At 45.0% G+C, this 27,788-nt stretch overlaps 2 protein-coding genes across 3 annotated transcripts; both read left to right on the top strand.

The window, feature by feature from the left end:
- SIKE1 (suppressor of IKBKE 1) lies at window positions 1-4,641 on the top strand. The gene is made up of 5 exons (XM_039699400.1): window positions 1-287; window positions 405-510; window positions 756-898; window positions 2,776-2,889; window positions 3,305-4,641. The coding sequence occupies exons 1-5, from the start codon at window positions 129-131 to the stop codon at window positions 3,383-3,385; spliced, it is 603 nt and encodes a 200-aa protein (XP_039555334.1). The 5' UTR covers window positions 1-128; the 3' UTR covers window positions 3,386-4,641.
- A 4,258-nt stretch (window positions 4,642-8,899) lies between these two features.
- Window positions 8,900-27,137, top strand: CSDE1 (cold shock domain containing E1). Of its 2 annotated transcripts, XM_039699350.1 has the most exons (19): window positions 8,900-9,336; window positions 12,511-12,709; window positions 13,582-13,691; window positions 14,021-14,113; window positions 14,630-14,727; window positions 14,873-14,954; window positions 15,371-15,499; window positions 15,667-15,792; window positions 16,520-16,732; window positions 18,365-18,505; window positions 18,593-18,751; window positions 19,301-19,408; window positions 20,256-20,431; window positions 20,836-20,948; window positions 21,596-21,715; window positions 21,910-22,088; window positions 23,047-23,210; window positions 24,262-24,394; window positions 25,739-27,137. In XM_039699350.1, exons 2-19 carry the CDS (start codon window positions 12,511-12,513, stop codon window positions 25,784-25,786), a joined length of 2,391 nt encoding a protein of 796 aa, XP_039555284.1. In that variant the 5' UTR covers window positions 8,900-9,336; the 3' UTR covers window positions 25,787-27,137. The 2 variants fall into 2 exon arrangements, with proteins under 2 accessions (XP_039555284.1, XP_039555286.1); XM_039699352.1 differs by lacking the exon at window positions 14,021-14,113.
- Window positions 27,138-27,788: the final 651 nt, after the last annotated feature.

The following is a 27,788-nucleotide window of genomic DNA, read 5'->3' as shown; positions in this document are numbered from 1 at the left end:
CGCGGGTTCGCGTCCACCCGCGCCCGGCGGCGGGGCCGGAGCGGGGCCGAGAGCGGCTGAGCGGGGAGAGCGGCGGCGGGGCCGCGAGGGACATGGGCCCGCCGCGGGGGTGAGCAGCGCCGCCCGCCATGAGCTGCACCATCGATAAGATCCTGACGGACGCGCGGACGCTGCTGGAGCGGCTGAAGGAGCACGACACGGCGGCCGAGTCGCTCATCGACCAGTCGGCCGTGCTGCACCGGCGCGTGGCCGCCATGCGGGAGGCGGGCGCGGGCTGCGCCGACCAGGTGAGCGCGGCCGGGCGAGCCCCGCGCCTCGGCAGGGCCCGGGCGGGGCGGCCGGACCGACCCCCGCGTCCCGGTAGGCCCGGGGCGGCCGGACCGACCCCCGTGTGTCCTCGGCAGGGCCCGGGCCCCGCGGCGGAGCGACCCGACCCGTCCCGGCTGCGGCCGCACGTGGTGCTGGCGCAGGAGAACACGCAGATCCGCGACCTGCAGCAGGAGAACCGCGGTGAGCGGGGCCGGGGGCGGCCCTGGCGGGTGATGTGCAGGGGGCCCCGGGGGATGCTGGCGGTGTGCGGATGCTCCCCCGCTGGTCCCGGCGGGAGGGTCTTGTGGAGGAGAGCAGAGGCGCTGCGTGCCCGGTGGTCAGGGAGTCTCCTCGGCCGAGGGGATCCGGGCAGCCCCCCGCAGCTGGCACCCAGCGAGCGCCTCGGGGCTCCGCTGCTGCCGGCCCTGACGTGCTGTGTTCTGCAGAGCTCTGGGTCTCACTGGAGGAGCACCAGGACGCGCTGGAGCTCATCATGAGCAAGTACAGGAAGCAGATGTTGCAGCTGCTGGAGGGGAGAAAACGTGAAGAGGCAGAACCAGTCTTGAAAGTCCATCAGGCTAATTCTGGGGTAAGGTGAGATGGGAACAAGAGAGTGCTCAAGACCCCTGTCCCCTGCTCGCTGTCACGCAATCTTTATTTCCATTCTTGCAATGCCTGTGCTCCAAAATACATTTTCTCCAAATCTTGACTCTTTGCTGGTATTTGCCCCCCTGTTCCTTTCAGAGCACACAGGTTGTAACAGCTGTCCCAGAGGACACTGAGAGGCACAGCCCAGGTGGAGGCTTTTTCTTTCAACCAGGTGGTGAATTCCCTGGCTTAAGCTTTATGTGCCCGATCCTCTATAGCAAAATCAAAGATGTCCAAGTTGTTATAATTCCTGTTCATTAGCTGTAAGAAAGGGGAAAAAATCTTCTAAACTCTGTGAGTTGTATATGTTTAATTCTTAAGAGATTTCACTCCCTAGTGTTTTTAAATCCAGATGCTCTGTGTAGTGGCCTAAAGCATCCTTTTGTGCACACTGGGCTCAGTGGCTTCAGAACTCTGAGTTGTGGCTGCTGATAACTGCTGCCTGTTTCATATTTACATGTATAGTCACAATAGAAGACATTAAATTTCCATTTTAAACTCAGGAATTGTTAGGCAGTTTTTAAATGCATTTTTGTCTGATTAGAGAACAGGAGGTTGATTCAACCCAGTGACATCTCGTATCTTGTAGTTTTTTTGTAGGAACTGGAGACAGCCTAACTCTTCTCATGTGTTTCTGTGCACTGATATGTGGCAATTCACTGGTTCTCTTTTCTGAGTTGCTTAACTCATCTGAAGGTGTAGCTACGTTTGGTTTCCAGTGCCTCCCTGAATGCACAAATTGCTGTTTATAAAGGTTTTACATTAAAATAACTTGACAATGCAAAGCTGAAAGGGCTCTGCAGGAACCCTTGAAGGGATATAGCTTGACTATCTCAATGTCTAGGCAAAGCCTTCTGTACTTCAGGTGAGCTCCTTGAGTTTTTTCTCCCCACCATTTGGAGAACAATAACAAACTTCTAATGTCTTTAAAAGAACTATGTTCTTAGTATAACCATCTTCCTGTTTAGAAGAATAAGAGTTTAGAAAAATAATAATCTTTCTTCCCAGAAGTCTCTCGTGTTCTCCAGCTGTCTTCTGGATGCTCTAATTTGTTTACATACTTTCTGAATAATGAAGTTCAAAACTGAAATCTCTGCTCTGTGATAAATGTGTCTTCCAGAGGCAGTAGAAAAACTACGGGCACTTAAAGAAACTCCACCCTGTCACCTGCCATGTTAAGTGATGTATTGCTCTTCAAGCAGGAACTGTTGCTTCATACTGGAATTTGTCACTGTTTGTTCCGTGTGCACTTCTGAGCTTCAGCAAAATGCATTTTCTAGAGGATTATTGCTGTATCTAGACAGATTCTGTAAAATCTGCCTCAGGAGGCTCTGGTCTTACTTGCTTTAATTTTGTTGTTGGATGTCCTTCTGAGGTAAAGTTGTTTACTCCACACCTGAAATCATGTTCACTTTTGTTTTTGGTGTCTTCATAAATTTAGTCAAGCTTTTCTAATAAAGCTAAATAAAATTTACTGCCTACTAATCACATTCACATGAACCTGAATGCTGTCTCACACCTTGGCACACTTGAAATTATTTCCCTTTAAATCCGGGTGCCTTATCTTGTTGGCTGCTGTGTCTCTCTTCAATGTTCTCACTGATAAAGGACTGCTGATAAAGGACAATAAGGTACAAGTTCTTATCCTTAAGTATACAAGGCAGAAAGGCTTTCAAGTGCTTGGGAGGAAATGATTAAAATTCAAAAGAGAAAGAGAATCCAAAATTAGGAAAATGGAAATAAGTGATTTAGAAGGGATCCATTATGACTGGTGCTTTTGCCTGAACTTACTGAATGTATTAATTTTATGTCTTTCAGGAAATTGAAAGTCAAATAGACAGAATATGTGAGATGGGAGAGGTGATGAGAAAAGCTGTTCAAGTGGATGATGAGCAGTTCTTTAAAGTTCAGGAGAAACTGGCTCAGTTGGAGGTAAGAGCAGAGCCAGTTGCTGAAGATAAATCGAGCTTTGGGGGTCTCCAGACTTTCTCTGTATCTTCTATGTTTGTGTCAAGGGCTTAAAACACTAAAAATTTGGGGATGGGGTCAGGAAATGCAGAACATGATTGTTTATTTTCAAGTTCTTAATGTTTGTATTATTTTTATATATCTATATGTAAATAAATAAAGCCAGAAGAAGATAAGCTTTAAATTATGTGGTTCCAGAGTGCCAGCACTGTACTAATGCTGGCATTACAAACTGTATTGTACAAACTTTATCTCTCTGTGAAGGAGTGAGACTATTTAAAGATCAGCATCTTTTAGCTATGAATTAGCACCTTTCTGTGATAGTCTGTTAGTTGTGAATTAGCTCGTTTCTATTTCAGCAAAAATGTTGATTTTGCAGCTTGAAAACAAAGAGCTGCGTGAGCTGCTGTTGATCAGCAAGGAGTCCTTCGAGGTGGGGAGAGAAGATCTGCCAGACTGAAGCCTAGGCCACACAAACCTCATCTCCAAGCCTTCAGGGACTGTTATGAAACCACCTGACAAGGATTTGTTGTTTCAGGTGTTTCCTTGTATATTTGATTTATCTCTAAAGTGTGTGGGCTGTTTTCTCTGCGTTTTTCTGAAGTGTTGATGGCAAAAGCTTGCACCCTGCTCTGTCTTAGTACCTGCAGCACTCAGATGCTTAACACTGAAGTATTTGATGTGTCCTCCCTTGTGATGGCTCAGTTCCTCTCCCTTTGTTATTTTTATGAGCTTTAGTCAGTAATTCCAGCTGTACAGATGGCTCTTAAATCCACCTTGTCTGTAGCTAGAGATCATAATGCAGGTTGTGATTATTGTGCTTGATAGAAGGAATAGGAGATGGTTGAGAAACCACAGTGAGAGGCAGGGATGTGGTTTGCTCTGGCTGCAAAGGGCAGCTGGGCTCTGCAGAGTGAGTGACCCTCAGTGTCTGGCTTTGTCACCTGGCCTGCCTTTGTCACCTGGCCGCTGCTGAGGGCAGCTGAGAGAATGCCAGCAGAGCACTTGAAGGAGTCGCTCCTATTCAGAGCAAACTTCACCTTGTTTTAGGGGTGAAGATTGGAGTGAACGACCCTCCTGACACTTTTTTGAAGGATTACTTTTTTTTGATTGATAGACCTGTCCCAGCCTTCCCAGTGCTCCCAGTTATCAGCCAGCCCTGCCCTGTTGGTGTGCTCAGAGCACAGCACCTGCAGATCAAAGCCCTTTGGCCTCCCACAAATTTGGGTTTGGGCAGAGGGAGCTGAGGTCTGCCTCAAAACCAAACCAAACCACACCACCCTCCTGCACAGAATTTTAATGTCACATCACAGGTGAGTCTGGTGTTCCATAGTTACTGCAGGTCCTGTATCGAGTGGAATTAGAGGTGCAGTGTTGTAGGAGTTTCTCAGTACTGTGGTATTTTTAATGATGCTTTTATATAAAAGATTTCTGTGCTCGAAGAATAATCTTCCAAGAAGGGTAAACATCTCATGTCCACTACTAGCTTAAATTTTTAATGCCATTTTTTCCCAAGTGAGACTTTTTGATAGATGCAGAAGGTGACTCGTTCCTGTGCTTACAGAGAGACAGTGAACGCTGGAGACATGTGAACATTTGGAATGCCCAGCGAGATTGGTAGATATAAGAGATTTCTGTACAGGAGTGCTCTTGTATACAATCCTTTTCTATTAGAAATTGTTCGGGAGGGAATAAAAAACCTAGTGGGAAATACTTTCTCAAGTGTTTTGTGAGTCCTGGGGGAATTCCATGTATTCTGCATATTCCCAAGCCTTTTGCACCTGAGTGAAATACTGCCATGACCAAAATGTTGAATTTTCTGGGTTTTAAATTAACGTCATCTGGAATGCCTGTGATGCAATTTTATCTTCCCTCTCTGTGTGGAGCAACATCGCTCCAATTGGGTCCTAGCTGTGCAGCCAGAAAAAGACAGAAGCTAAATAGCAGTTGCTTTGATTGAATTTATTGTTAATTAGTAGCAAGCAAAAATAGGCAAAGGAAGTTCATATGTGATCACAGAAGATCCCAAGTTGGAAGGGACCCACAAGGATGGAGTCCAACCCCTGCCCTACACAGACACCCCAAAATTCTACCCTGTGCATCCCTGGAGTCCAAACTCTCCTGGAGCTCTGCCAGCCTTGGGCCATGCCCATTCCCTGGAGAGCCTGGGCAGTGCCCAGCACCCTCTGGGGAAGAACCTTTCCCTGAGGTCCAACCTAAACACCCCCACTACAGCTCCGTGTTCCATTTGCTCCTGTCCCATTCGGGAGCTGTAACTGGAATCTGACTGTAAATGGCCGGTTGTACACAGTTCCCGAGGGCTGCTGGGCATTTTCAGAACTTGCTCCACTTGTGTTGGAAACCAAACTGGAGCGTCAGGACTGGAAATGCTCTGCCTTGTCCTCAAAGTGTCTCCCCCTGATTGTCCGGTCCTTCAGCGAGCGCAAGGCTCGTGTCCCTCCATCGAGCACTGCCTGCCCAGCATGGAGGCATCCCCCACAAAGGGGTTCCTGATGGCCCAGGCCAAGCTCTCACTCCCTCTCTCGAGGTTCTCTGTCTACTCTTCAGCCGGGGCTCTATCCCCTCTGCTGGGGTTTTCTCTCTTCCCGCAGCCGGGTCGTTCTCTCCCCTCAGCCGGGGTTTTTTCTCTCTGTCTCTCCCCTCAGCCGTCTCAGTTTCTCCCTCATCCAGGGTTTCGTGTCTCCCCTCAGCCGGGTCTCAGGGCCATCAGCCTTGGCTCTCTTTACCCTCGCGGGGTTCTTGTCCCCTCCCTGAGGTTCTCAGTCTCCCCTCAGTCGGAGTTTCGTGTCTCCCTGAGCTTCTCCCTCTGTCAGCCGGGGCTCTCTTTCCTCTTGGGGGTTCCTGCCCCTCCCTGAGGTTCTCACTGTCCCCTCAGCCGGGGTTCTCTTTCCCCTCGGGGGGTTTCTCTCCCCTCACGGTTCTCTTTCCCCTCGGGGGCTTTCTCTCCCCTCACGGTTCTCTTTCCCCTCGCGGGGTTCCTCTCCCCTCACGGTTCTCTTTCCCCTCGGGGGGTTCCTCTCCTCCCCTCACGGTTCTCTTTCCCCTCCCAGGGTTCCTCTCCCCTCACGGTTCTCTTTCCCCTCGCGGGGTTCCTCTCCCCTCACGGTTCTCTTTCCCCTCCCGGGATTTCTTTCCCCTCACGGTTCTCTTTCCCCTCGCGGGGTTCCTCTCCCCTCACGGTGCGGCCCCGGCGCCGCCCCTCGGCGCGGCCGCCCCTCGCTCCGCCGCCTCCATCTTGGTGCAGCGCAGCGAGCGGGGCCGCGGCGGGGACCGGGCCTGGGCGGCTCCGGCGCTCCGGGGCCGGTTCGCTGCTGTCCGCACCGATACCCAGCGCGGGGCTCGTCTCCGCACCGCACAACCCTTAAAAAAATCCGGATATTTCCTTTAACGACTTTTTAAGGTTTTTTTCTCCATACATTCTTTACAGATGTCCTTGGTAGTTCTGTAATTCTTTTTCCCCCCCATACATGTATTTTTTCCTGACGTGTAAAGGACTTCGCTGCTGTGGTGGTGGCTTGTCTCGCAGCTGTCACGTACTGGCTGGGGTGCCCGAGAGCTCGGTGCTGCTTTCCAATATCCATCTGAAAAGAGATGGAGGAGCCTGATCTCCGCGGATCTGTGTTGATAAGACGATATCTTTATCAAATTGTGCCTCGGTCACGTCACAGAAGGCTGTTTCTGGAAGCACGTGCTCTGATCCACAGAGTGCCTGTCCTTGCAGTTGCCTGTTTTTGTGAAGAAAATGGGAAGCAGAACAATGCTGTCATCGGGCAGCTTCCATGTGGGGCTCTGTGGGTGATTTCTGGCCGTGAGCAGCTTCATGTGACCCGCTGTCATTTAGCAGGATCTGCACAGGAGCAGGGCCCAGCTCTTCCCTTCTTTGCATTAAACCTTTCAGCTGTAAATACACAGATGCAGAAGGCACTGAGACTTGGGGGCTGGGCAGCTGCTCAGGGTGTTTACCATTTGGAGGAGTATTTATAGTAGCTGAATTAAAAAGTAAGGAATTTGAGGCAGATGAGCACAGTGAAATTTCTTTTTGCTTGAGTTATGCTTGCTTGAGTTTTTTTTTTAAGAACTTAAATGTAGTAAATCCATCTTGTTACCAAATCAGACTGGGTTTTAATGGAAATGTTTATGCCTTTACTCCACAACTGATAAAATTAGCTTCAATCTTGTTTTATCAGATGAGGTGTTTTGATTATTAAATGAAAAAGTGATGTATTTTATGGCCAAGAAGTGATAAATGCAATATGATAAGAGTTACATCTCTAGGAGAGCTCTAATAATACCAGTCTAATTAAATGAGGGAGAAGTACGTGAGAAGATTCCAAGTGTGTGTGTGCAGTTCTAGGATGCAGTGTGCTCATTTGAGAGCTGAAATGCTGCCCCAAAATAACACTGGGAGATTGTGGTAACAGTTGCCCCAGTGTAATGCTGAGGTGAGGGAAAAGCAGTGATACTGTTATCATTGCAACAGCCTTGTGTCTTCTAATTTATAATATTTTATAATGGAATCTTTCAGTGCAAACCTTTTACACCAAATTTGAGCAGCCCTCACCCAGTTTATTTAATTTGTTTCATGTGTGTTTGATGGTCTGACAGGAAAACTCATTTCAGCTGGAAATTCTCAGTGGTGGTTGAAGGAGATGCTTCAGCTGGGGAAATACTGAAACACAAACTTCAGTAAAACTGGGGATGAGTTTGCACATTTGGGGTTCTTGCAATAGCTGCCTTCACTCAGCATTTTCACTGGGGTGAGAGTGAGACTTTGAAGTGTCTTTGCATTCAGGTTTCAGTCACTTAAAATGATTCTTTCAAATCACCACAGGGAGTTGAAAGCTCAGTATAAGTTGTGAAATTCACTTTCCTGCTACACTGGAGAAAGACGCTCTGTCATATTTTTTCTCTTTTGGGGTGGGACTTGTGGAATGATTGGGGGAAGAGTTGTGCTCTAGTGCTTCATGCCTTCACATGACTGCAGAACTGCCAGTTATCTGTGAGCTCAGAGCTCTGTTGCTTCTCACCCGCTTTTGTCCACAAAAATATCCTCCCTTTTCTTTTCCCCTATCTACTGAGTGAGCCACAAACTCAAAACTTGATTTCTTCTCAAGGAAGGCTTCTATTTCTGTAAGGTTGTTTTGTGTGGTAGGTGGCAGTTTGCTGAACCTGCTTTTCTCATGGAAAGACAAAGTGGCACTCCTTTAGGAGGGAATTAATTGCTAACTAGTAACTGGTGCAGAAAGGCTTCTCCTGGTGTCAGCTACACAAATACATCACATGGAATCAACATTTTACAAAAAGTGTTTCATAAGTCCAGTTCTGTGTTATTTTACATGCAGTGTCTGTACACATAATTGAGAAGTTTGTTAATTTTTCTACAATTCTAAATGTGTTTCAGGTATCACTAGTCCTTAACCTTTAGAACAGAAGTAATCAGGAAATTTTAATTCCCATGTATATGTACATCCTGTTGCTCCTCTGAGGATCTGTGCGAGCACTTATTAAATTATAGCATAATTTATATAAGCACCCATATAAAGTTATTGATGAGAGGACTGAGGTTTGCTAATGGATCAAAACTAAGGATCAAAATGAAGCTGAGATTTGATGGTACACACTGGGACCTTCCCTGGGGTGCCTAAGTGTGTGTGAAAAGTTCAAAACTGGAAATACCATCTCACTGGCTTGGGGTCAGCCAGTCTTTTGGAAAACAAAACTGGAAGTGGGAATGCCAAATATGTCTGTAAAACAGCTTTTATTAATATGAATTAAACCTCCTGTATTAAGGTAGAGGAAATGCTCCTGTCATTATTAACACCTAGAACTGATGTGCAAGGGGGTTTGGATGGTCTTTAAGACCCCGGCCCCATGCAAACCAATCCATTCTGTGATTTGATGAGAATTTCCTTCCAAGTGATACTTAGTGTGTGTGTCTTTCTCCTTTCTCCAGTATGAAGTGGAACAGAACAGAATTTACCACCTGAAACTGCTGCTTCAAGTTCAGATCAGGAAAAGAATATAAGTATACCACATTGTAACAACTCAAGACCAAAGAAGAGGCAACTTACACTGAAGAAGATACAAGGCTTGATCTGAAACAAGAAGTTTGTGCCTACTCAACAGCTTCAAAAGAGCACGTCCCGACGCTGCTATAGTAGTCTTTGTTTTCTCCAGTGCTGTAGTGAAACTGCCCAGGGCAGCAGCACTTGTATTCTCTAGAGCTTGATAGATCACCTTCTTTTGCTATCTTTTTCTTTCTCTTTTTGTCTCTCTTCCTTTTGTTCCCTTTTTTAAAAAAAATAGCAGTCTTCATCCTTAGAAACTTGTGCTGAAACAGAAGAATCGGCAAATACTACTGAAAGTGCAATATTTGAATATCACTGCGAGGTTGGTGCACGTGGTGGAGAAAGAGTTATATGTGTGCTTTTGAGCTTGGTTCATACAAAGTTTTTAACAGAAGGGGATGGGGTTGGTTAGGGTTTTTTTAATGGTTCTTGATAATAAATTAATTTAATAGTGAAGCAGTGTCACAGGGTGCCCAGAGCAGCTGTGGCTGCCCCATCCTGGGAAGTGTCCAAAGCCAGGCTGGACAGGGCTTGGGGCAATGTGGGATGGTGGAAGGGTTCCCTGCCCATGCCAGGGGGTGGAACAGGATGATATTTAAGGGCCCTTCCCTCCCAAACCATTCAGTGGTTTCATGACTCTTTGCTGTTATGTTCATCCATTTTGGTGAATTCATACTAGCTGCTATGTGGTTCTATTTAACAATACTTGTAGCCCTTGAGAGCTCATTATTGTTTTTTTTTCTTCTAGTAACAGTAGGTTTGTGGTTCTAATCCCTTTTCTCAAATAACTTCTCTTTAGTATTTTAATCTTACAGTGCAGGTATTTTTTTTTCTTTTGATTGGGTTAATAGTTCATATTCCTGTTATAAGATGTAGTAATTTGGCAATTATCTGGAAAAGCTGCTGATACTTTATAGTATCTTTGTACAGGAAGTTTTAGTGCCACCTGAGGAATCTTTGAAGTGAAGTTGTCAGGCTTTAGAGGACTGATGAGCAGTTCTTTGTGCTGTGCTGCTAATGTTCTTTTGAACTCAGACTGTTCAAATGATGTCACGCCGTGATAGTCTGAGCAGGAGGTGAAGCACTGTGCCTTTCTAACCCTAACAGGCTGTTCTGAGCTAAATTTTCAGCTAGATTTTTGTCATTTTCTCTCTCTGATGTAACTTTAGTTCATGTTGGAGGCAGGGTGTCTGCTTGTTGCTTCCCCTGTATCAGAGGTGAGGTGGCCATTTGGTGACTCACAGAAGCCTTTGGCAGGCTCATTCCAGCTTCCAGAATGGGTTAATGCTCTGGCCTGTAATTCTCCTGGGAGAAGGTATAATAACATATCATTTTCTCTTCTCCCAGCCACCCTACTTGCAGGACCAGTTTATTTTTGAAAAGTATTTCAAACTCTAGGATAGCCTAAAACACTTCAGCTGCTGTGTTCCCACAAGGATATTTTCTGCTGTGGAGTGTCCTGGGGTTACCTTCCTCAAAAGATGAGGATTGTCATCTTGGCATGATGCTGAGAGGAACTAGTCAGTAAATCTTAGCAGCTTTATCAAGTGGATTTTGTTAAATACTCAGAGGAAATATGTCCTTTAAACATAATCCAGTGCATAAAAAAGATGTGACTGCTGTGGCTTTTGTCATTTGAGCAGCTTAGGCTGGACAGGAGGGGAAAGAGAACTTTGCTGAGGCAACAGTTACCCCAGAAAGGTGGTGGCACCTCTGTCCTTGGAGGTCTCAGGATCAGGTGGATAAAGCCATGGCTGCCTTTGTTGGCAAGAGGCCTTTGGGGAGGGATGGGCTGGAGCTCTCTGTGTGTCTCTAACAGGGTCTTGTTTCTGATTCATCATTTTCTGGCATGGCAGTGTTTCATGACTTGAACATGTTAAGGGTATTGATTTGTGCCACTTAGTGCAGGTTGGTCAGGTAAGAACAAGAGGCAGCATTGATCAAAATTAAGAGATTGCTGCTAGTTTTTAAGTGAAAGAAAAGTAAGATGTAGAGCAAGGAAATAAGCAGTTACACAAACAATATCCCAGCAGATTTAGCAGTTCAGTGAATTCTTGGAGAGCCCTGGATGGTAACAGTGTACTGTGGAAGTGCTGACCAGTGCTGTGGGATGGAGACCTTTACACAGTGTCCTGGGATCCTTTTGCCCCCTCAATTCACTCCCCAACCTTCTATTACTTGTTTTTTCTTCATCTACATCTACCCCATGTGGGTCTGAGGCAGAAGTGGGGAGAAGAACTCCTCCTCTTGGAGGTCAAAATACTGTCAATCTTTACTTTGTGTGCTTGTTTCCAAATTATTTTTTTAATGTCAGTCTCCAAGACCAGAGATTTCTGCTCAAGAACTTCACAGCAGGTGTTTTTTGGTGCTCCTTGATCACCTTTAAACTGATTTCCAAAATGCTGTGCCTTCTGATACATTGAGTAACTCACTGGCTGTGTTAGAGTGAGAAACATGACCCTTTTACAAGTTGCTCAGGTGTCTTTTATCTCCACTAAACACATTGCTGAATAATTTTTAATCTCTCTGCTTGTTACAGCAAGAAAGCAGAGAACCGATATGATCTCACTCTGTTTCCAAATTAAAACTCTGGAAACTAACAAATAATCCTGTATATTTTAAGATGCTTATTGACTGTTTGGATGAGGGTTGCTTCAGTTGTCTCTCTTGAATTACAGTTTAGTGAGGTATAATACATTTCATCTGATTTAATTGCTGACCAAGTCCAAGTACCCTGCTTTAGAAAGGAGACTTGTACATCAGAAAAGTCAATGAGTTGCTGAAGGGATTGGGAATGTTTGAAGGGTGAATTTGTGACTTGAAAGGAAAAAATGCCCCATAAAATAAAATGTTTTAATAGATGTCAGTTAATTTAGGAGTTCATTACACCTTTAGGGCTATTTTCAAATTTTCTGTGTCTTTCTAGCACTTGAGCTTCTATGCCACAGGAATGTTAAATTCTGTTTATGAATTCCATAACTGTACAAAACTGTTTAATTACTTAATAGCATTTTTTAGTATGAAAGACTGAACACATGAACTAGGGAGAAACTATGCAGGGATTTGAACCTAATTGTGTTGATTCAGAACTGTTGCATTTCCCTAATCACCTGTTTAATTTGGAAGAGCAGATACTTCAGATATTTTCAGGCTCTGGTGTGAAACAGTGAATGTGGGAGTACTTTGAGGTGTAATACTTGAAAAATGCCAGAAGTCTGTTTTGTTCTAAGCAAGCTTTGTTTTGGTGTTACAGTTCTGGCTTGTTTTATAAATATGTTGCCTGTACAAATTTTAAGGATTACTGTGTTAAAGAAGCTCAACTCTTTTGGTGGTTTTAAAACATGTTTTAGGAACGTGTCAGTAAGTACACAAGTTCTTACTGTGTTGTGGGAATGTGCCTTGGTTTGGAAAGAATCCAATCTGTTTGGCAATCCAGGACAGGATGCGAGGGAAGGAAGCTGATGCTCAGTGTTGTTCTTTGCTTTGTGTGGCCCAGATGAGCTTTGATCCAAACCTGCTCCACAACAATGGACACAACGGGTACCCCAATGGTACTTCGGCGGCGCTGCGCGAGACCGGGGTCATCGAGAAGCTGCTGACCTCGTACGGCTTCATCCAGTGCTCGGAGCGGCAGGCCCGGCTCTTCTTCCACTGCTCCCAGTACAACGGCAACCTGCAGGAGCTCAAAGTAGGAGGTACCTGAGCTTTGGCACCTGTAGGAAAATACACTGCTGATCTGGGCTGTCGTGGTTTTGGTTTGTTAATTCAGTTTTTGCTAGTTTTGGTATTTCCTCATTAATGCGCTGGTGAGCTTCAGTATTGGTTAATTATTAAGATATTTATTTCTTGCTGTTAGGATTAGGAGAAAGGTAAAACAGATTTTAAAAGGGTATAAAGAAAATTTTATTAAAAGGAATGAAAAGGAAAAAAAGGAGTAAGAATCAAAACAAACTTTTTAGAACACTTCTTCTCCCCCCACAACCTTTTCTTTTTCACTGATAATGTAAAGAAACCACTTGTGAATAATTCACTGCTGCTGGTGGGGGCCCTTCCCAGCACTTTGTGCAGCTTGTGGTACAGACTTGTGGAGAAAGGAAAAAGGACCTTGTTAGGTCAAACTTGTCTAGCTGAGATGGAGGCAAGTACTCAGACTGTGGGAGAATTTACCTCCCTGTTTCTTTGGTTAGAGGTAGTTTGAGGATGGCCAGGTGTTTTTCACATGAGGAGACTGCGACTTCCTGCTGGTAGTTATCATGAGACTGAAGTTTCTAAACTGTTTCATGGCCTTTGTTGTGTTGTCTGAACTTCAGAGTGGATTCTGCTGTACAGCGAGCAAGGCAGGGGGAGGGAATTGCTGTGGAATTACACCAGAATAGTTTATTGGCAACAGGAGATAATGAGCAGAATAGCCAGGAAATTTTTGCAAATCATGTGTTCACCTGAGATCTGCTTGATTGTGTTTGGCTACACCAGTGAATTAAAGCCAGCCATGTAGTGATTTTTGTAAAGAACCCCAGTCCCAGCCAGAGCTCTGACAGCATCATTGCAATGTTTGCTTGCCTTGCAGACGATGTTGAGTTTGAAGTGTCTTCTGATCGCCGAACTGGAAAACCCATTGCTATTAAATTGGTGAAGATAAAGCCAGAAATATTACCTGAAGAACGAATAAATGGACAAGTTAGTGCCTGTTTTCTATACCTGCATAATTGCCATCCTTTACTCCAGTACAGAAAACTGGGTTAATTGAGCATGGATATTAATTACCTTCAGTATAGTTACACTGAAATACGTTTCAGTGTGCTCTGGTAAAAATTCAGAGGTTCAGTTTGAGCTCTTGTTGGCTCCAAACACTTCTTAGAGCCAAGAGGGGTTCTGTGAGATTGAAAAGTTGCAGTGTGGCATTCCCTGCTGAGTGTGTAGTAGAGGATACTGAGATTCATTTTGTGTACAACAATGCCACTCCTGAAATGACTAGCAATGGATTTTTTTTTTTTTTTGACTGGTAGGTTGTGTGTGCTGTTCCTCACAATTTAGAGAGTAAATCTCCAGCTGCCCCGGGTCAAAGTCCAACAGGGAGTGTTTGCTACGAACGTAATGGGGTAAAGCTTGCACATTTTACTTGAACTCTTCACTGGTCCATCACTGTGGTCTATAACAAAAAAAAAACAAAACAAACAAACCAAAAAAAGCAGTTTAATGTAGACAATTGGCACTGCACTGAACTGTGCAGTTTTTGGCCAAAAAAAAAAAAGCATGCTTTGGTAATTACTGCAAAAAATAATGTTTTTTAGACAGTTTGCTTGCTTATATCTGTGGAGAACTTCCTAGAACCATATAGTTGTTCTCTTTTAAACTTGATGAAGTTCATGTATCCTTATCTTGAACTTCTAATCTTTAGAAATTGGCCTTTAAAGGTGGTCATGTACAAAGCCTTTCAACTTAAGCTGCTTGTTACATATTCACCAAAACAGCACGACAGAAAAATAATGTTTTGCATGCCATGTTTATTATTGTTGATTTTCTCACTAAATTAAGCAGATATTACAATTGTGTTAATATTTCTTTGAAACCACTATTCTGCAAATAGAGTAACTTTAGTTAATGTTAATTTACAGGAAGTATTTTACCTGACTTACACCCCAGAGGATGTTGAAGGAAATGTACAGCTGGAAACAGGAGATAAAATAAACTTTATAATTGATACAAATAAACAGTAAGTTGGTATTGCTTTTATGGCTTCATATTTTGTTTTAGTAGTCAGACAGAATTTATATGTATTCCAAGAGCTATTATATGAAATAAAACCTTAGTTATTGTTTCAGTTTTGTGTTTACAGATTTTTTTTTGTTTTTCTCTAGTACTGGTGCTGTAAGTGCTCGTAACATTATGCTATTAAAAAAGAAACAAGCCCGCTGTCAAGGAGTAGTCTGTGCCATGAAAGTAAGTGATTTTAAGTTTTGTTTGAAAATTAAATGCTGTTTTGAAGAGTGCTGTTCAGAGTAGTATCTAAGTTGTTTAGAGCTGTTAACAGCTTGGGCTGCACGTGTAAATAGTGTGAAATGGTTTAAACAGCTCATCTTTGATACTGATACTCTTCTTAACAAAGAAAGTTCCATTTATTTCTGTTCATATATTTCTTGTGGCAGTCAGCTGTGCACACCTGTAAGTGCTGTGCTGGGATTCAGAGGTTGTTTTGTGTTTAACAGAGCCTGTCACATTATTTATTTGCAGTCAGCTGTGCACACCTGTAAGTGCTGTGCTGGGATTCAGAGATTTTGTGTTTAACAGAACCTGTCAGATTATTTATTGGTATGTTCCAATAATGGACAATTAAACACTTTTTTTTCTGTTGACAGGAAGCCTTTGGATTTATTGAGAGAGGTGATGTCGTGAAGGAGATATTCTTTCATTATAGTGAATTTAAAGGTGACCTAGAAACCTTACAGCCTGGTGATGATGTGGAGTTTACAATCAAAGACAGAAATGTAAGACGAAATCCAGTAAAACGGAAGCAAAGGTCCTAGGGAATAACTGCACAGCTCTCTGCTTTCCCCAGCTGTAAAAAGGGGGGAGGAGGTTCACTGAGGTTCATTGGGAAATGTCTGTTATTTCTCTCTTTTCTTTGTGTATTTGACTGATTTTGTGCTCTTAGGGTAAAGAAGTTGCAACAGATGTTAGACTGCTGCCTCAAGGAACTGTCATTTTTGAAGATATCAGCATTGAACATTTTGAAGGAACTGTAACCAAAGTAATTCCAAAAGTACCCAGCAAAAACCAGGTGAGCTTCAGTAGGTAAATAAATCTGTGTAATGCTGGTTTGATTGTATTGAATTCCAGTCAATAACTGGAAACTTGTTCCCATTTCCCAGTACCCGTGTGCTGCATAAGCATCATGTCAGAATTAAGATTTACTCTTAATTTCAAATCCAAAGAGGAGGAGTTAGGGTAGTGGTACATGATGGAGTGTGTGTTTAATATTTCAAATACTTTATTGTTTCAGATACTTGCTGTACATTTTTGTGGGGTTAGACATATCCTTAAAGTGGGGGAAAAGGGAAAAATATTTGCTGGGATAAGCCAAATCTATGGATTCTTGTGAGCATTAACAGTTAATGAGGCTTTTGGGCTGTAATGTTTGACTTAGAGGAGTGTTTATGAGCACATCCACTAAGGTTTTAGGGGAGTCTCTGTTAATGTGGGAAGGTTTGGGTGTTGTGAAGACTTAGTAACAAAGAGCCTGCATTTTAGGAGTGTTGTGAATATGGTTATAAACTTGATTCTTGAAATAGAGACAATTCCTTCAGCAGGACGTGGCTGAGCCTTAAAAAACCTTCAAGCCAACCAAGAGCTCCAAAAGCCACCTTGCATTGGGCAAGCTCCAGATGAGGAGTGGTGGAGATGGAGCAGAGGCTGAGTCCAGCAGGACTTGGCAGGAGCCCCAGTGCTGTTGGCAGTGTGCTGAGCCCTGCAGCTGAACTCAGCTTTCCCTTGGTTTCTGTCCCCAGAGTGATCCATTACCCGGCCGCATCAAAGTGGACTTTGTGATTCCTAAGGAGCTTCCCTTTGGGGACAAGGACACAAAATCCAAGGTGACCTTGCTGGAGAGTGACCACGTTCGGTTCAACATTTCCACGGACAGGCGCGACAAACTGGAGCGAGCCACCAACATTGAGGTTCTCCCCAACACTTTCCAGTTTACTAATGAAACCAGAGAAATGGCAAGTATCCATCTTTGAACATTTCTAATTCTTGAGGGGAGGTGAAAGTAATGCATGAGTTGGGGGCTGTCTTCTACAATACATACAAAAATCACTGGTGTCTTCCATTGCCTGCTCTGAAATCCAGCTCTCAGACCTGCAGTGCAAGCAAAGCAGAAAATTCAGAATTAATGCTCTCTATCTTTGCCTTAGAATAAAAAAGTCTTAACTACTTTTTAACATTTAAATGAAATTATATTAGGAAATTAGACCTTAACTGGCCCTCTTGGATGGGATTGATGGCTGGTTGTAGCAGACAGAAGTAATGTAGTCTTGAACTGACAGCTTAAAATTCACATACTTGAATCTGAAGAGGTAACTACTCATCTTCCTTTGGAAAACTGGAGACCCTGGGGCTACTCTGGTTCAGGTAGTGAGAAGTGTAAATAATTGGAGGAGGGACTCTGAGCAGCTTTTATATTTCAAGTTTTTTGGCCAGTCTGTGTCTGAGGGTCAAGCAGAAGGATGGTGAAGAGCAGAGTTCTCTCAGGACAAGAAACTCTTTGTGGATTACAGGGACTAAGATGGATGTGCTAATGAGCATTACAGAATATCTTTCATTCCTGTAACTTGGAATGTTGGTTCTGTTCCAGCTAGACTGTAACTTTGCTTTCCATTGCAATTTGAAGTTCAGTTACAGTGTTGTCACACCAGTGTGCTGTGAATTATTGTCCCTTGGCTTTAAAAAAACCCTGAGTTTTGATTTCATCCTTTGAGATTTTGGGTTTCTATCTTGTAGACTTCTTGTATTTCTGCTCTGGCTACATACACCTGCCTGAGTTCAGCTGTCATGGGGGTGATAGGTGCTGGCAGCTTCTAGGAAAGTTGCTTGGTTTGCTGGAGTTTGTGAAAGCTGTTTAAGAGAAAAATGTTCCTAAAGGTGAAAGCAACTTGGCACTGTCATTCAGATCCTTTGAGCTTGTCCTGAGCCTTTCTAAACTCTGTATTAGCTGGGTTGAAGGCAATGTGTTAATGAATTCTGCCTTAATTCTGGTACTAGCAGCAGTACTGGCAGCATCTGGTACTAGGGTTTGGGTTTTTGTCAGTGTATTGTGTTTATCACTCAGCATTCCATTTCTGGTGGTTATCAGGAAGGCCACTAAACTCCTGTGTCACATGGGATTGTGTTCCCAAAACACCCACAGGTATGGGAATCTTGTTTAACAGCTTCTTTATAATTCCTTCATTTGTGACTGGAAATATGGTGGTTTTTCTCTTAAACTTTCCTCTGAACACTGATTTTATTTCCTGTTTTTATAGATGGTTGTACTTTTAGTGTGTTTAATATGCTCCTATGGATGATACAGTGTTTACAGAGCTGCCCCATTGTGTTTCCTGTCCTGGCAGGTTCTTTAACTTCAGTTCTTGAATTAATATTCTTCACTCTTTATCTTGAGTGGACTTCAGGAATGAGGTGGGAAGAGCTTTCAGGTTGACCAGGGCCATGAGCACCAGGCTTTGCAAGGAAGGACATTCCTTAAACCAAGTTTTCCCAAGGGTTCAGGCCTTTCTGCCCACTCCTGACACGTGGAGCAGCTGGACAGGTGTCACATACCAGGGATTAAACTGTAATTGTTGGTTTGGCTGTTGCAGGGTGTGATTGCAGCAATGAGGGATGGCTTTGGCTTCATTAAGTGTGTGGACAGGGATGCTCGGATGTTCTTCCACTTCAGTGAGATCATGGATGGGAACCAGCTCCATATTTCAGATGAAGTAGAGTTCACCGTCGTTCCTGTAAGTGGGATTTAAACTCCTATAACATCTCAGCAGTTAAGGAAATCATGCACAGTCTGTCTATAAGCTGATGGATTTCTTTTGCAGGATATGCTGTCTGCCCAGAGGAACCATGCCATCAGGATCAAAAAGCTCCCCAAGGGCACGGTTTCCTTCCACACCCAGTCAGAGCATCGCTTTGTGGGCACTATAGACAAAGAAGCCACTCCAGCCAAAGCCACTAGCCCAAATAAAGGCAAAGAGAAGGTAATGCTGCTCTTCTGCATTCCTGCCATTGCAGACTGAGGCTGCTTCCTTAAAATCTCTAGTTCAGCTGGGTTTGAAGCACTGTTCATTCTGTACAGAGTGAGCTACAGCTGATGAGAGCAGTCAGTGAAAGTTAACTGCTCTGACCAAGATAATAAAAGTGTTGTTAATAATCATTAACCATCATATTGTTATTGAGGATAATTTCCAGGAAATTGATGGGGAGTTTCTTTCTACCTTTCAGTACACAAGATTCTAGATAGAATTATTTAGGTTTCATGGGAAGCATCTCTTAGTGTTTTGTTCTGCTTTTTTAAACAATGCCAGAATACTCAAGTTCCAATAAATGCTTCCTGGAACTGGTGGCAGTACTTCATTGCCTTTTAAAATACTGTCTGACATCATTTAAAGCTCCTTACCCAGAGTTTGGTTGTGGTTTTGAGCAGTTACTGTAAAACCACTGAGACTCCAGTGAGCAGTGTTTGAACTGTGTGTAGGAAACGGTTCCTAAAGAGGCACTGATTGCTGAATTCTGACCTTTGTTTTCAGGAAGCTGAGGATGGAATAATTGTGTATGATGACTGTGGAGTAAAACTGACCATTCCTTACCAGGCCAAGGATGTGGAAGGATCTACTAATCCCCAGATAGGAGATAAGGTAAGGGAATTAAGTGTACTATTGAGAAATGCTGTTGTGGGATGTGAGCTTCTCTTTGCCTTTACCTGGAACAAATGGAGGACAAGGGATCTGTGTGATATCACCTGGAATGTTGTGTTTAAATGAGTCAGTCTTCTGTAAGTAAAAAATACCCTCCAACCTGGTGATACATAGATGGAAATAGTGTCTTACTGTGTAAATGATGCTTTTTAAACAAAGAATTTTTATCACTAAGTGGACACTGCTTGTCAAGAGAAGATCAATATCTGTCTTAAGTCTCTATGCTAATTAAAGAAGGAGAATATTCCCTCATAAGCATATTAGCCTGAGAGACAATGGAAAGGGAAAAAGTTTGGAGATCAGGAAGAGCAACAAAACCCTCAGGTGCCATTCTGGTTACTGGTTATTGTCTCTAAAAACTGAAACAAGGAGTGAAGTGAGGCACATGCCACTGTGAGCCACAGTGTAGGGAGAGGAGGTGATCCCCATGGACAGAAAGGTTCTCATGTTTCAGGGGTGAAAAGCTGAGTGCTGGGGGCTGGCCTGCCTTGCAGGTATCCCAGGTGTGGTGCTGCTCCCTGGGATGTAGGAAATGTCAATGACAGATGTGGTTATGGGAAAGTAGTGACTAGGAAATTACTTTCCTGCAGAGACCAGGTGCTGCTGCAGAGCTGCACAGCTCCAGAATTACTTTGGGGTTTTTTTTTTGGTGATCATGGATTTCTTTGCATTTTTCTGTCTGGTAATGAACGTGTTTGGTTTTCTTTGCCTCTCTCTGTGTGGTATTGAACGTGTTTGGTTTTCTTTGCCTCTCTCTGTGTGGTGTTGGTGGCCCTGTCTCCACCAGGTTGAGTTCTGTGTGTGTGAGGTGAAGAGAACCGGGCTGCAGACGGCTGTTTCTGTCAGGATGCTGGGACGCAACTACAGCTCCAAGAGGCTCTTGGGATATGTGGCAGCTCTGAAAGATAACTTTGGGTTTATTGAAACAGCCAATCATGATAAGGAGATCTTCTTCCACTACAGGTGACTGACAGTTTTATTATCTGATTGTGTGTCTGTTTGGGGGGAGTGGGAAGGCATGGAGTTTTGTTGGGTTGAGTGTTGAACCCATTTGCACTTTACACACACACACACACAATATATCTATATTTATATATATGCTTAAATATCTACAGTTTTATTTATCATCTCTGCTGGACTGGTTCAGGCTTTTCTGTTAGTCAGCAGTCCTGGTTTCTGTGCCTCTAATTCCCAGGCCAAGAAATCCAGTTGTGTTATGTATTTGAAATGCTTCATTTTCCTGAGTGGAAGTTCCTTGTGAACTGATGAGGGATTTAAATAGTTTCTGATAACTGATGTGGATGTTGGGTAAGCATCACTATTGTCATGTAAATAAAGGAAAACTGTTTATCATTCTGTTCCTGTAGTGAATATTGTGGTGATATCGATAGCCTGGAACTTGGAGACACTGTGGAATACAGCTTGTCAAAAGGCAAAGGAAACAAAGTTAGTGCAGAGAAAGTAAACAAAACACATGCAGGTAAGGCTGTACCTGGTGTTTTCTGTTTGCAGGCCTCTTGGCACATGCTGGGGGGTAAAGTTTGTAAATGATCCATTTACAGTTGGAGCTGAGAGCAAGAAGATGCTCAGTGTGGGGGGTCACTGGTTCCCTGAGAGCTGCTGCCTGTGTTTGCAGAGAACAGACAAGCACAGGCCAACAGTTCTGTGCACAGTAGCAATTCTGTGGACCTTTGGTGTCCTCAGCCCTCCTCACTTGGGGGTTATAAGGAGAGGCTGAGTGGCAGAACTGGCCAGATCAGTACCTGCACTAATTGTGCTGTGCCTCACAGGGGAAAAGATTGCAGGAGCAGGGCAGATGGGGGAAAGGTATTAAGGATTGGGGCTGGGGGAAAATGCATTCTTCAAGATTATTGGATAATTATCATGAGTAGGGGATGTGGAAGAGAAAGGAAGGAAACACTTTGGTTTGATTTTTAAGTTTCCTGACCTTAAGTTTCTTGAGAAAAAAATTTCTGCTTCCATGTGTGGTGTGTCAGTGTTATTTTGATTTGGTGTTATGTAGTGCTAGATGTTGACTCCTGGTCACTATAAATCACTTATTTAAATTGGTTTTAAAATAAACTGTGATTAAAGCATCCTATTCCTCTATTCTCTGTCTCTTTTCAGTGAATGGTATCACTGAAGAAGCTGATCCAACTGTTTACTCTGGTAAAGTAATTCGTCCCTTGAGGAGCGTAGATCCCACACAGACAGAGTACCAGGGCATGATTGAAGTCATGGAGGATGGTAAGATAAGATTGGTTCCTTCTAATTAAGTGTTCTTTTCACAAGTGCATAAGCTGAATGCACCGTAAAAAGAACTGTGAGGATTTTATTCACACTACAAATTGTATCCACACAGCTAAACTGATTCATAATATTGGAAATCTGACATCAGGTGGCAATGGCCTCTCAGTTGTGTCTCATACTTTTTCCCCTAGGTGAGATGAAAGGAGAGGTCTATCCATTTGGAATTGTTGGCATGGCAAACAAAGGTGACTGTCTGCAGAAGGGGGAGACAGTGAAGTTCCAGCTGTGTGTGCTGGGTCAGAACGGGCAGACGATGGCTGTGAACATCACCCCGTTCCGCAGGGCCACCGTGGAGTGCGTCAAGGACCAGGTGAGGGGCTGGGCTCCAGGGCCATGGAGGTGGGAAACCACTGCTCCAGCTGGCACAGGGCACCTCAGAGCACTTCAGCACTGCAGCTCAGGGGGCTGTGCCCAAACAGATTGCTCGGGACTCCAGCTCCAGGGATCTGGTGTGGTGACCCAGGTTATGCCAGACCCTGGTGTGACTCAGAGTAAAGGTGGGCTCAGAGCCTGGTTTGGTGCTGAAACATCAGAACTGCTGGGCAGCAGATAATTCTGGAGAATTGGCTTTGGGATGTTCTAGAAATTGCTCTAACTGGTTTCTGCTGCACAGAGTGTCTAAAAAGTGTTCAGAAAAACAAACAAAACATGCACGTACTTTGCTTCTGGAAGAAGCTTCTTCACAACATTAAGCACTCAGTGATTACAGCTCACCTGAAATGCAAAGGTTGATCTTTGCCCTTGTTGCATCTGGGAATGATTAAAAAGTTAAACGCTGCAAATGTTTTCTGGTTTTACATATACCTTGCAGCACTAATCTCCAGTCATTTATTGAGAGGCTGGATGAGTATTCCTGGCTTATACATGAGTAGAATGGAAAATAGAAGTAAATGGCTTCTTATCCCAGTGACAGGCCAAAAATTAAATGATTGCTGCTGGGTAGCTTCAGGGTGGAGTGTCAGAGATTGGGCCACTGCTCTTCTCTGTTTAATACAGCTGCCAGCACTTGGGGGCAGTTTTCAGAACTTATTCTATAGACTTTAGGATTTAAATGTGACTTTACAGTGCCAGGAAGAGTGCCTGGATTTCCAGAAGTGTTGTTTCCAGACAGAATGTTCTTATCACTGCAGAAATTGCATTTCCACTTTTATTAGGCACTACAGTTTTGAAATTTTATTTAAAAGTAGTTAAACTAGAGTGATGAGTAAGTTACTGCATTTGTCTGGATGCAGAGCAAATCAATAACCTTGTGACATGTTGCTTTTCAGTTTGGTTTCATTAACTATGAAGTTGGTGACAGCAAAAAGCTCTTCTTCCATGTCAAAGAAGTCCAGGATGGTGTGGAGCTCCAGGCTGGGGATGAAGTGGAGTTCTCAGTAATCCTGAACCAGCGCACAGGAAAATGCAGTGCCTGTAACGTGTGGCGTGTCTGGTGAGGCTTTGGGGTTGAAGGGAGTGACCCTGGCACAGTGTCTGCATCCCAGCAGAGCCCTGCAGGCTGCCTCTGCCTGAGCTGGGCGTTCCTGCAGCAGGAGCTCTGGCTTCCAGCTGCCTCCAGGGACACCTGAGAGCTCCCAGCTCTTCCAGGGGATCCAGAGCAGGCAGCAGCAGCACTCCCAGCTCTTCCTAATTACAGATGGCTTGTTCTCTTTTTAAACCTATTCTTAAACTCCCCCTGTAGGAGGAATTTGGATACAGGCTTGCAAGTGGAAGTTAATGATAAGGAAACTCATGGTTTTCTTGTGGGGGTGCTGGCCTCTGGCCAGCACACTCCACAGTGCTGCCACCTCTTTCTTGAAGAGCAGCTTAAATTTTTAAGTAGAAAACTCATCTTTTAGAGACTCTTCTTTTTGGCATGGCATTTTTTTAACTATATACACACTTGAAGAAGACTGCATAATTTGTATTTTGTTTAAGCATGAGATAGCACTTCAGTAGTAACAGAAAGCTAATGTTTTTGTCTCAAAATTGTGTTCCAATCACTTTCAGAGATGTTAATGCTCTGGCATGATATGATGGCAACTTGCAAGCCTTTATTATTGCAGTTTAATCACAGGATCACAGAATGGGTTGCATGGAAGGGAACCTAAAATTCCATCTCATTCCACCCCTGCCATGGGCAGGGACACCTGCCACTATCCCAGGTTGCTCCAAGCCCCATCCAGCCTGGCCTTGGAGATTTCCAGGGATGGGGCAGCCACGGCTTCTCTGGGCAGTACAAATGTAGGATACACTGGTTATGTGTGCATGAGAGTAAATACAAGAGCTCTGCTCCCTAAAGAACACCCTCTGGAGATCACTGACTCCTGCTAGTGCAGAGCCCAGTGTGGACAGCGAGGTTTGGGGCAGGGCCAGGCCACCAGCCGGGTCTGCTGTCACACAGCATCGATCCTGTGCAATAAATGATGGTGCTCAAGGCCTGCGACAGCCTGGGGTGCCTTGCCCAGCCCGGGGGTGACCCTGCCCTGTGTGCTCTCTTGCAGCGAAGGCGCCAAGGCCGTGGCTGCTCCGCGTCCCGATAGACTCGTGAACCGTTTAAAGAGCATCAACCTGGACGATGCCAACGCCCCGCGGCTCACGGTGCTCCGCCAGCCCCGGGGCCCCGACAACTCAAAGGTACACACGGGGCCTGCAGGGCCTGCCCGCCCAGGGGAGCACGCTGCTGCCTCTCGGGGCCTGGGCTCTGCTGCTGCTCTGTAGAGAGCTGTGCTGTGTGAGGGTGGATTGTGTTTGTGCATGGGGCTGTGCCCTGTGCCCTGTGTCAGTGCCGTGCCATGTGCTGTGCCCTGTGGTCAGTGCTGTGCCCTGTGGTCAGTGCTGTGCCCTGTGGTCAGTGCTGTGCCCTGTGGTCAGTGCTGTGCCCTGTGGTCAGTGCTGTGCCCTGTGGTCAGTGCTGTGCCCTGTGGTCAGTGCTGTGCCCTGTGGTCAGTGCTGTGCCCTGTGGTCAGTGCTGTGCCCTGTGGTCAGTGCTGTGCCCTGTGGTCAGTGCTGTGCCCTGTGGTCAGTGCTGTGCCCTGTGGTCAGTGCTGTGCCCTGTGGTCAGTGCTGTGCCCTGTGGTCAGTGCTGTGCCCTGTGGTCAGTGCTGTGCCCTGTGTCAGTGCCGTGCCATGTGCTGTGCCCTGTGTCAGTGCCAGCCCCGGGGCCCCGACAACTCAAAGGTACACACGGGGCCTGCAGGGCCTGCCCGCCTCTCGGGGCCTGGGCTCTGCTGCTGTTCTGTAGAGAGCTGTGCTGTGTGAGGGTGGATTGTGTTTGTGCATGGGGCTGTGCCCTGTGCCAGCGCTGTGCCCTGTGCCACTGCCATGTGCTGTGCCCTGTGGCCAGCGCTGTGCCCTGTGCCACTGCCATGTGCTGTGCCCTGTGGCCAGCGCTGTGCCCTGTGCCACTGCCATGTGCTGTGCCCTGTGGCCAGCGCTGTGCCCTGTGCCACTGCCATGTGCTGTGCCCTGTGGCCAGCGCTGTGCCCTGTGCCACTGCCATGTGCTGTGCCCTGTGGCCAGCGCTGTGCCCTGTGCTTTCAAAAGAGCACACTGGAAAGACACAGCCCACTTCTGCCTGTGTTGGAGCCTTTCTGTCATGGTTTGTCTTGGCTGTCATAGTTTGCTCTTCATTTGTAAACCTCAGAGGTAGCAAGTGAAGTCTGTTTACCTAGACGTGGCTTTCGCACAACGTTCTGGCACTCCTTGATAAGCAGGAGAAAAGTGTTTGGAATTTCTGTTTGCTTTGGACTACAAAGAACACCCCAGAGAACCTGTTCTATTGCTGTCTCTGTTTCTGAAGACAAACATGACTAATTAGAAGGGAGCTGCTTGGGTGGAACAGACCAGGCTCTGCCTCAAAGCCCAGTGGCAGTGCCAGGTTCACGGCTGAACTTGATAATTTTAAAGTCCTTTTCCAGCCTAGATGATTTCATGATTGTGTGATGCTGGAGCTAAACGTGTGTTGTGTTTTCCTTGCAGGGATTTGGTGCAGAGAGAAAGATCCGCCAGGCTGGTGTTATAGACTGATCCCACCCCCACGGCGGCGTTGGGCCGCGCGGTGGGGCTGCCGAAGGGTACTGAATATCTCCCTGTTCACCCCTTCCTCCAAATTCTCAGAAGCTATTCCACCAGTTTTAACACCTTCTCATGTTATGTTTAAAATTAAATTTATGAAACCATTTTAAATTTCTGCACAGTTGCATTCTGGAGAACTTTAAGGTGGCGCCTTATAGTATCACATTTTAGAAGCTTGTTTTGAATGGTGCATTTAACGCAACTGGTAACTGCAATCTCCATTGCCTCTGTGAGTAAACATAGACAGCTCTGCTCGGGCAGACCTTGTGGAATTCTGCACTACAGTTATTATGCTTTATCCTTGTTTTTGGCCAAGGTTTATTATGCCTTAGTGCTCAGTTGCATTATCTTCCTTCCCAAGTGGAAGGGAAGACTCACTTCAGCTCACTGCTCAAATTCTGAGAAACATGTGAGGGTGGAATAAGTTCTGTTTTTATCAGATCTCCACAAACATTCAGATACCTTGAGTTGATGGCCAAATGTTACAGTGTTTTCCTAGTTCATTTAACTTGACTCCTTTAGCCAGTCCTTAGATCTCAGTGCAAGTCTCTCCCAGGGTCGGTGGATTTTGTAGTGTTCTGGAACAGACAGTGCAGAATTTCATAAGGCTGAGGTGTGCCATCAGTGTGGTAATTTAAATATATTTAAAACAATGCACAAATCTGCTGCTGCTTAGAACACTGCAGCTTCTAAACCCAGTTTCTTTTACTGATTTAAATTTAAAAAGAAAGAAGTTGTGCCTGAAGTGGATACATTTTTTTTGTTCTTTTTGCAGCCGGCACCCAGTGTACTGTAAGAGAATAAATACTTAGGCTTTCCATAGCTGTATTGAGACTTTCATCAAGGTGACTAGTTGATGTCTGTGTGCTTTTTTTTTTTTTTTTTGGTTTATTTTTTGGTTTTTTGTTTTGGTTTTTTATTTTTTCCCTTCCCTGCCCCCCTCCCTCCATTTCCCCAGTCACACTTTATCAAGCAAGAAAACTGAATGATTGGTCTAAGTATTACTTTAACCAAAAAGATCAGGAGTTACTTTTTGGAATAGAGGGCAGTACTGTGGTTTGGTTTGGGTTTGTTTTGGTTTTTTTTTTTATTTTATTATTATTTTGGTTAATTTTTTTTGTTTGTTTTTTTTTCTTTTTTTTTTCTTTTTTTTTTTTCATGTTACCTCTATTCTCAATTTAGGGTTTTCTTCTCTGGGAGATGCATTATCTTTGTAAAACAAAACATTGCTTTCTCCAATTTTTTTTTTCTGTTAATGGCAAAGAATGGAAATAGAATAAAGTTTTACTGATTTTGAAAAAAGCCTCGTTGTGCTCAGCCTCTTCTTTCCTCACTGGGGGCTGTGCTAGAGCTGTGTTGTCACAGGCTCCGTCCTGGTGCCTCCAATTCTCACCACCCTGAGGGATTTCTGTGTTTTATTCCAGTTTGCACAAAGCAGGGAGTTCCCCCAGACCGGCCCCATCACCAGCCCCACACTATTTATACATTATAACAACAGCAACATTCATTGGTTACAAATTACATCACTTCTAATTAGTGTCCAACCCCCATTTACGAGCCCTGCCCTGCTCAGTTCTGTTCTTGGCGGGTTCTGTTGGCAGCGGGGGCAGCGGGGCCCTGATCCCGCTGCTGCAATTCCCTGTTCCTGCTCCCTCCCGGGGCATCCGAGCCTCCCCTTCCTCTTGGCCTTGTGGTCACTTAAAACAAAAAAGGATCCGGGTGCGGGATGCACTGCAGCCCCTCCCCGAACCGCCCAGCTCCAGCTCTTCACTCACAGCTTTCCAAAAGCACAACGCTTGATGTAAACCCTTTTCAAACCCGAGAGCTCCGTGTCATTCCCCGTTTAAACCCCACGGGGTGTGGTTGGGTGGTGTTCCCGCTCTAAACCCCGGGACTGGGCCCGGTGCCCTTCCCCGTTCGGGGCTCCGCGCTCCGGGCTCGGTGCCGCTGCCGC

The sequence above is a fragment of the Passer montanus genome, unplaced genomic scaffold (assembly GCF_014805655.1).
Source record: "Passer montanus isolate IOZ18808 unplaced genomic scaffold, ASM1480565v1 scaffold132, whole genome shotgun sequence".
Classification (NCBI taxonomy): domain Eukaryota; kingdom Metazoa; phylum Chordata; class Aves; order Passeriformes; family Passeridae; genus Passer; species Passer montanus.
This window is presented reverse-complemented; position numbering and strand designations above follow the sequence as displayed.